Here is a 7,561-nt window from a genome sequence, read left to right on the forward strand (position 1 = left end):
GGGGGGGAGGAAGGGGAAGGAGGAGAGAAGAGGGGAGGAGAAGGGGGAGGGGAAGGGAGGGGAGGAGAGAGGAAAAGAGGGGAGGGAGGGGGAGGGAGGGGAAGGAAGGGGCGAAGTGGGGGGAGGGGAGGGAAGAGGAGAGGATAGGGGAGGGGGAGGAGAGCAGAGGGGAGGAGAGCAGGGCAGAGGAGAGCATAAGAAAGCAAGCCCTAATTCCTTCAGGATAAAACTCTTGGTGTTGGAAATGGCTCAGCAATTAAGGTCGCTTTCAGAGGGCCCTAGTTTCCCAGTACCTCTGTCATGGCTTACAATTGCCTATCCAATTCCACGGGATCCAGATTCTGGCTGCCACAGGCAAACACACACACAACTTTAATTAAAGGAATTCAATTCCTGGAGTCAGGAGTGGTGGTCCATACCTACAATCCTAGCACTTGGGAAGCTGAATTGGGACTACCAACCGAGTTTAAGGCCATCATGGGCTACATACTGAGACCTTTTCTCAACCAAAAGAAAGAACAAAACACAATTACAAGCTCTAAAATTTCTATCACATTCTGTTTCCTCCTCTGCAAAACGGGGAAGATGAAGTAGTATTCTGAAAATCAATGTACAAGTTGGGTCTGGAGAGATGGATGGCTCAGCATTTAAGAGCTCCTGTAGAAAACCAGAGTTCAGTTTCACAGCTGCCAGTAACTCTAGCTTCAAGGGACCCAACAGCCTCTTCCGGCCTTGTGATTTGAATAAGAATGGCTCACAAAGGCTCACATATTGGAATGTTTAATTCGGAAGTGACTATTTGAAGAGTAGGTGTAGCATCTCTGGAGTGTGGGCTTTGAGGTTTCTAAAGCCCATGCCAGGCCCAGCCAATTTCTATGTCTGTCTCTCCCGCCCTGCCTACAGATCACAATGTAGCTCTAAGCTATTGCTATGGAGTTCAGCCATACTCAGACCATGCTAAACCTCTGAAACTGTAAACAAGCTCCCAATTAAAGATTTTCTTTTCTAAGAGTTTCTGTGGTCATAGGGCCTCTTCACAGCAACAGAACAGGGACTAAAACAGAAGTTGGAACCGGGGATCTGGAGAGATAGTTCACCAGTTAAGAGCATTGGCCTCTCTTCCAAAGGGCCGAGGTTCAATTCCCAGCAGTCAAAAGACAGCTCACAACTGTGTAACTCCAGTCCAGGGGATAAGATGCCCGCACGAAGACTTACATACAAAACACCAATGCACAGAAAATAAAAATAAATAACATTTTTTTAAAGGAAGTTAGTCCCAAGGAGTTGGATATTGCTGTGACAGACCTGACCATGCTGGTTGGTGGAGGACTGTGGAAGAGTTTGGGGCTTTGGACTAGAAAATCAGTTGGGCCAGGCCTTTAATCCCAGCACTCGGGAGGCAGAGGCAGGTGGATTTCTGAGTTCGAGGCCAGCCTAGTCTACAAAGTGAGTTCCAGGACAGCCAGGGCTATACAGAGAAACCCTGTCTCGGAGAAAAAAAAAAAGAAAGAAAGAAAATCGGTTGGACACTTCAAGCAGGGCTTAATGGGCCATCCCTATTAGGAGCTTGGAAGACAGTGCTGACGGAGATTTGAACTGTATGACATTTGAACTGTATGAAAACAAGTCAAGTTTCAGTGGAGGAGAATACTAGTAAGTAGCCTAGAAACTATTCTTGTGACATTTTGTCCGTGTCCTAAAAAGCAGCCCAAAGATAAACTGAAGAGTTTTAGATTAATGCCGTTAGCAGAGGAGATTTTAAGACAGATGAATACTGGCCTCGTGTGGTTGTTAGTTATCATTCTTATGCAGATCTATAATGAAAAGGAGCAAACTGGAAACCGAGAAACATCAAGTGTAGAGTTTCAAAGGAAAACACGAGCCAGGGAGTATAATGGAATGCAGTTCAGTGATCTCAGAGATACCAAATACAAAGTTTAAAGACAAGCCCCAGGCTAAAGGGAATCCTTCGGGCAAGACATCCCACCCAACTGCATTTCCTCTGCTGCAGCAGAGAAGGAAACCAGGAACAACAGGAAGCTGAGGCAAATGTAATTGAAGGCGGGGGATCGGGTTCCAGCCCCAGCAAGCAGCAGAATTTGGCAGCATTGGCCATGAGGTTCTAGAGACAAGAAAGGGATTATGGAATCTCCTCTGTGACTCCGGAGAAGCCACCGAGGCCCAGCTGGTGGGAGGGGTGTCCCTATGTGGAGACCTAGAGAGACCTCAATATGTTGGAGATGCCAGAGTTGTGAGACACCTTCAAAGGGAAGCTAAAGACCAAGCATGGAACCAGCCCAAGAGAGAAAAGTGTGAAGCAGTCAGCAAAGCTGAAAGGAGCCAGGAAACGGAAGTGTTCCCTGCCATGATGATAATGAACTAAACCTCTGAGACTGTAAGCAAGCTGCCAATCATATGTTTCAATCAGAGTAGCTGTGGTCATGGTGACTCTTCACAGTAACAGAACAAATAAGACACGTCTCCTCTAGCCCACACACGTGTAAATATACAGACAAAAACATAAAGAGAAGGAAGATACACCTTTAAAAATATACACGTGGGCCGGGCGTGGTGGCGCACGCCTTTAATCCCAGCACTCCGGAGGCAGAGGCAGGCGGATTTCTGAGTTCGAGGCCAGCCTGGTCTACAAAGTGAGTGCCAGGACAGCCAGGACTACACAGAGAAACCCTGTCTCGAAAAACCAAAAAAAAATATATATATATATACACGTGGACTGGCAAGATGGCTCAGTGGGGAGAACCTGTTTGCTGCTAAGACTGGGAACCTGAGTTCTAATACCTGCACCCAAGTGGTGAAAGGAAGAGCACACTCTCTGACCTCTGTAGGTAGGACTGTCTGTCTGTCTGTCTGTCTCTCTCTCTCTCACACACACACACACACACACTCACACACTAAATGTAACTTTAAAAATCTGCAAATTATGCAAGAGAACAGTAACTATTGAATTTTATTTATTATCATCACCAGGATATAAAAAAACCTTAAGATCAGTAATAAACAAAGAAAAATCCAGTAAAGGGATATGCATAATTTCTTCATCCTAAAGAAAGGGGGAGGAGTTCCCCAAGGCAGTGGTGCCAAATTCTGTGTCACAGTCCCAGATACTGAAGAATGAGACAGGAACCAAGGGCCAACCTGGGTCAATTTAGTGAAACTGTTTCAAAATAAAATGCAAAAGGAGGGCAGGCTGTGCCGCCTTAGAGAGTAGTGAGTTAGCACAGAGGCACAAGATCACCATTATGGAAAAGAGAAGGGAAGGGAGGTAGCTCACTTGGAAGCATGCCTCCTTAACACATATAAGAGCTCTGGGCTCAATCTCCAACCTCGCAAAACTCAGCATGGTGCCACCTGTAATGCCAGCCCTGGGAAGTTGGTGATTACCCTTCAGTTCAAAGCCAGTTTGGTTTACAGATCTCAAAATGAAGGCAAGAAAGGAAGGATGAAAATCCAAATACAACCTATGTATTTTTCCTTTTGAGACAGCCATCCGATGTTGATCAGGCTGGTCTTGAATTTCCCCAGCCTCCTGATAGGGAGAGGATACAGGCAACACCTGTTTTCTGTTTGGAGACTTTTAGCTTTGAGTCAGGCTGGTTTCAAATCCTTCAGTCTCCAGCTTCACCAACCACAAAGGAGCAACTACGGTTTTAAATCCACACAACTAAGACATGAAGGAAAACCTGGAAGTCATCCTGAACTGTAAGGTAGTCCGTTCGAGTAAATGAGCATGAATGCCTGGTACTAACCAGCCAATACTGCTCAATATTCCATTTAAAAAAAAAAAAAAGATTTGTTTTACTTGGGTCAGTTAACACAAATTCATAAAGGAAGGCAATGATCTTTACACAACTAAGTGCCTGTATTTTAAGAACTGAAGTATAAGCCGGGCGTGGTGACGCACGCCTTTAATCCCAGCACTTGGGAGGCAGAGGCAGCCGGACTTCTGAGTTCCAGGCCAGCCTGGTCTACAGAGTGAGTTCCAGGACAGCCAGGGCTACACAGAGAACCCTGTCTCGAAAAACCAAAAAAAAAAAAAAAAAAAAAAAAAAGAAGAAAGGACTGAAGTATATTTCCCTAAGTAAAGAGAGCATCGATGCACTGTTTGTTAAGGTAGAAAATAATCGGATAGCTCGTTCTCAAACTCTACAATCTAAAGTGCTCAAAGCCATGATGTCCTACTCACCCAAAGGCACATTTTGCCAATTACAGATGCAATTATGATCCACGCTACCTATAATTTCGTTTTGCCACTATTCACCAAGCTTGCATCTCATTCGAGAAGAAAAATCACCGAATTCAATCTTGGGATAAAAGGTCAAATATCAAACTGCCTAAAAAAGCAAGGTATCTGCATAAAAGCGGTATCCATTTCAGATTAACTACTCCCAACAATCACGAAGCAAATCAGAAACGCGTGGAAAAAACAGCCTGAATCGTAAACGTATTTGATCGCTAACATCGGGCCTGGACTCTCCTCTACCTTTGCAATAAATCTTCTGGTGAATCCCCGTTAACCCGCTCCACATGCCTCGTGGAACAAATAAAAACACGATCTAACTACTTCACGGAACGTGTCCCAAACCGCAGGGGGTAACAACAACCGATGTCCCGTCAAAAACCGGACTTCTGCTGCAAAGTCGTCGGCCGCTGTTCTCAGAAAGCAAAAGCCCGCATTAGGCTGCCCGCTCTCCGTCTCAGCCGCCCAGGAGGAGTCCCCAAGATAACCCTTCAGGATCTGGAGTCGGGGGGCGAAAAAGCTAAGACACCTTCTCGAGGTACCTTCCCGGCCCGGCCCTCCTACCTCCAAAGCTCGGCTCTCCTCTCAGAGCCGCGGAGAGCTGGAGGACTTCCAGTGGAGGCGACCATTGGGGTTCGCTAGTTCCAGGATCTCACTTCCTCCCGCCGCCCTTCCCCCTCCCCATCCTCCGCCCCTCCCCCTCCCCCTCCCCATCCACCTTCTCCCCCCCCACACACACTCCTTCCCCACGCAGTCGCTAGGCCCCCGAGATTGGAAAGAATGACCGCAAGCGCTCGGTGGCCCGCGACACCCCCCCCCCGCCCCCGGCCTCGACGCCGCGGGCACGGAGGCGTGAGCCGAGCAGGGGCTCCCGGCTCCGCAGCAGCGGGAGGCGGGAAAGGCAACGCGCGCGCCGCATGCCGCCCCCGACCGACAGACACACTCACACACACGCACACACACAGACAGACAGACACACATACACACGTAGACACACACACACACACCCCAAGCCCCAGCTGGGGCTTCCCACCGCGCTCCCCCAGCCCCGCTCACCTAGAGGGAAAACGATGCCGCTGACCGCGAAGCCGCGCGCGGGCCTAGGGCACCTAGCGCACGTCTTTGCAAACACCCCACTCGAGTGGAAGGCGCCCGGGAGCAGAACGCCGGGGCCCGTGACAAGGGCTTGCGTTTTACCTCATGGGCTCAGCGGTCATGTTTTTGGCTCGGACGGCCGCTTGGCTTGGCAACCCCTTGGGTACCGTTCTGCGCTCCTCGGCGCCAGTGGCTGAACGAAAAGTACTGGGATCTTAGTCACCGCAGATAGTGCTGGATCGTCCTCTCAGCTCAGAGGCCGCTACCTCTGCTGCTGTTGCTGCTGCAAGAGCCACGGAAACAAAGCGAGGCCTATGCCGACGCCATTTTGTTGGGCCGAGGCTTGGGCAGGAGAATTGGCGCGTCCTCCCTCTTCCTCTTTCCGTCATCTATTGGCTACCTCTGCCAGAGCTCAGTGTCTTATTGGCTACGGAAATTCACCTTCTTTGGGAGCCTGTTGCTAAGGCGGTCGACGTCATTTGATCCCCTCCACCTCTTCTTAGTGGGGTCCAGTTCAGTCACTGCTGACCTCAAAGTGTCAGGGATGTATCTTGACTTTATCCTGAAAATGCGCTCTTGGTCCAACCTCTCTACTTCCACATAATTGGTGAAACAATAACACCCCATTTACGTTTATTGAGAATTTACTATATGTCGACCACTACACAGATCCTTTATCTTAATCTCATGCTTGAACCATCCAAAGTAGGCAGACCTAACATTTTACTGGGTGAGGATACCAATGCACAAATTCCACATTCAGCCAAACATCCATCCTTGCAGGGAGGGTGGACATACATTCTTATGCTGTTTTGAACCCAAGGCTTTGTGCATGTTAGGCAAATACTGTATCATTGAACTATGTCCTAACCCCTCCCCACACACACACACACACACTCTTAATCATTAATCTCCATAGCCACCCAAAATATAAATATTTTCTTTCCTATTTTATAATATTCTTAATTTCTCTTCTATATATTTCATTATAATATTCAGCTTGCCAATGCTTACACGTGTGAATTTTTACCTTTTGTGGGAAGAGAATGAGAAAAATTCTAGCTATACAGTCCTGACTAGGCTGCAACTCAACATGTATATGAGGCTGGCCTCAAACTTGGACTGTCCTTGCAGCCTCCCAAAGTGATTAGAAGACAGGTGTACCCCATCATACTTACAGATACTTACAGGTATTTATATGTATATGATCAACTGGACATTGACATCTAATTCTTTTGATATTGAACAATCTTGAAATTGTCACACACAGGTCAGCCATTACTTCAATCTGATATGATTGGGGGTATATCTCACAAACCAACCGATCCAAATCTTTTCCCCCTCATTACATTTTTCATTCATAATCTCTGCAAATCACAAATAAGTTTTCTAAATTTGAAGTTTCCAACTTTGTGCCCACATTTATTCTGGAACACATGTTCATTCCCTTTATTTTGTTCATTCTGTTTATTTTTCCTGAAATATGCAACAGCTTTGGTCATGCTTAGATTCAGGGTTGCAGTTTTGGACTAGAATGACAAGAGAAGAGTCTCTTTTCAAACAATGCATTCCAACAATCAGACTAGCTTTTTGTTTGTTTGTTTGTTTGTTTCTAAGACAGAGTTTCTCTGTGCAGCCCTGGCTCTCCTGGAACTTGCTCTGTAGATCAGGCTGGCTTTCAGCTCAGAAATCCAACTGCCTCTGCCACCTGAGAACTTAGACTAAAGGCATATACCATCACACCTGGCTAACTAACATATAAAGATTTGGTTTTTAAATGTTGTATGTATATTTGAGAGAGCCTGGATGTATATATGTACACAGGTCCTCACACTGCAGAAGAGGATGTTGGACCCCTGGCACTGGAGTTACAAGCAGCTGTGACCTAGCCAATGTAGATGCTGGGAACAGCAAGTGCCCCTAATCACTAAGCAGTCTCTTCAGCCTCTAATACACATTTTTTTATGTCTTTTCACAATACTTCTATTGATTATTTGGAATTTGACATTGTGAAACCCCATCACACTTCCTCTCAAGTCTGCCCTCCCTGGAAGAAGGAAGGGAGGAGGAGGAGGAAAAGGAGGAGGAGGAGGAGAAGGAGAAGGAGAAGGAGAAGGAGAAGAAGAAGAAGAAGAAGAAGAAGAAGAAGAAGAAGAAGAAGAAGAAGAAGAAGAAGAAGAAGAAGAAACAAGAAGAAGAAGAAGAAGA

At 46.8% G+C, this 7,561-nt stretch overlaps 1 protein-coding gene across 15 annotated transcripts in view; it reads right to left on the bottom strand.

Annotated features, from left to right (window-relative positions):
• Positions 1–5,725, bottom strand: part of Atrx (ATRX chromatin remodeler) — a 133,572-nt gene extending 127,847 nt beyond the window's left edge. For 8 of the 15 annotated variants that reach the window (XM_029473633.1, XM_029473632.1, XM_029473627.1 and 5 more), the window contains exon 1: positions 4,823–4,891. In XM_029473633.1, coding sequence (XP_029329493.1) covers positions 4,823–4,887 — 65 coding nt within the window. In that variant the 5' untranslated portion in view covers positions 4,888–4,891. Of the gene's footprint in view, positions 1–4,822; positions 4,904–5,314 lie in introns of those variants that run through there. The other 7 variants (XM_029473638.1, XM_029473635.1, XM_029473634.1 and 4 more) reach the window with 4 other exon arrangements.
• Positions 5,726–7,561: the final 1,836 nt, after the last annotated feature.

Source organism: Mus caroli, chromosome X (genome assembly GCF_900094665.2).
Source record: "Mus caroli chromosome X, CAROLI_EIJ_v1.1, whole genome shotgun sequence".
NCBI lineage: Eukaryota > Metazoa > Chordata > Mammalia > Rodentia > Muridae > Mus > Mus caroli.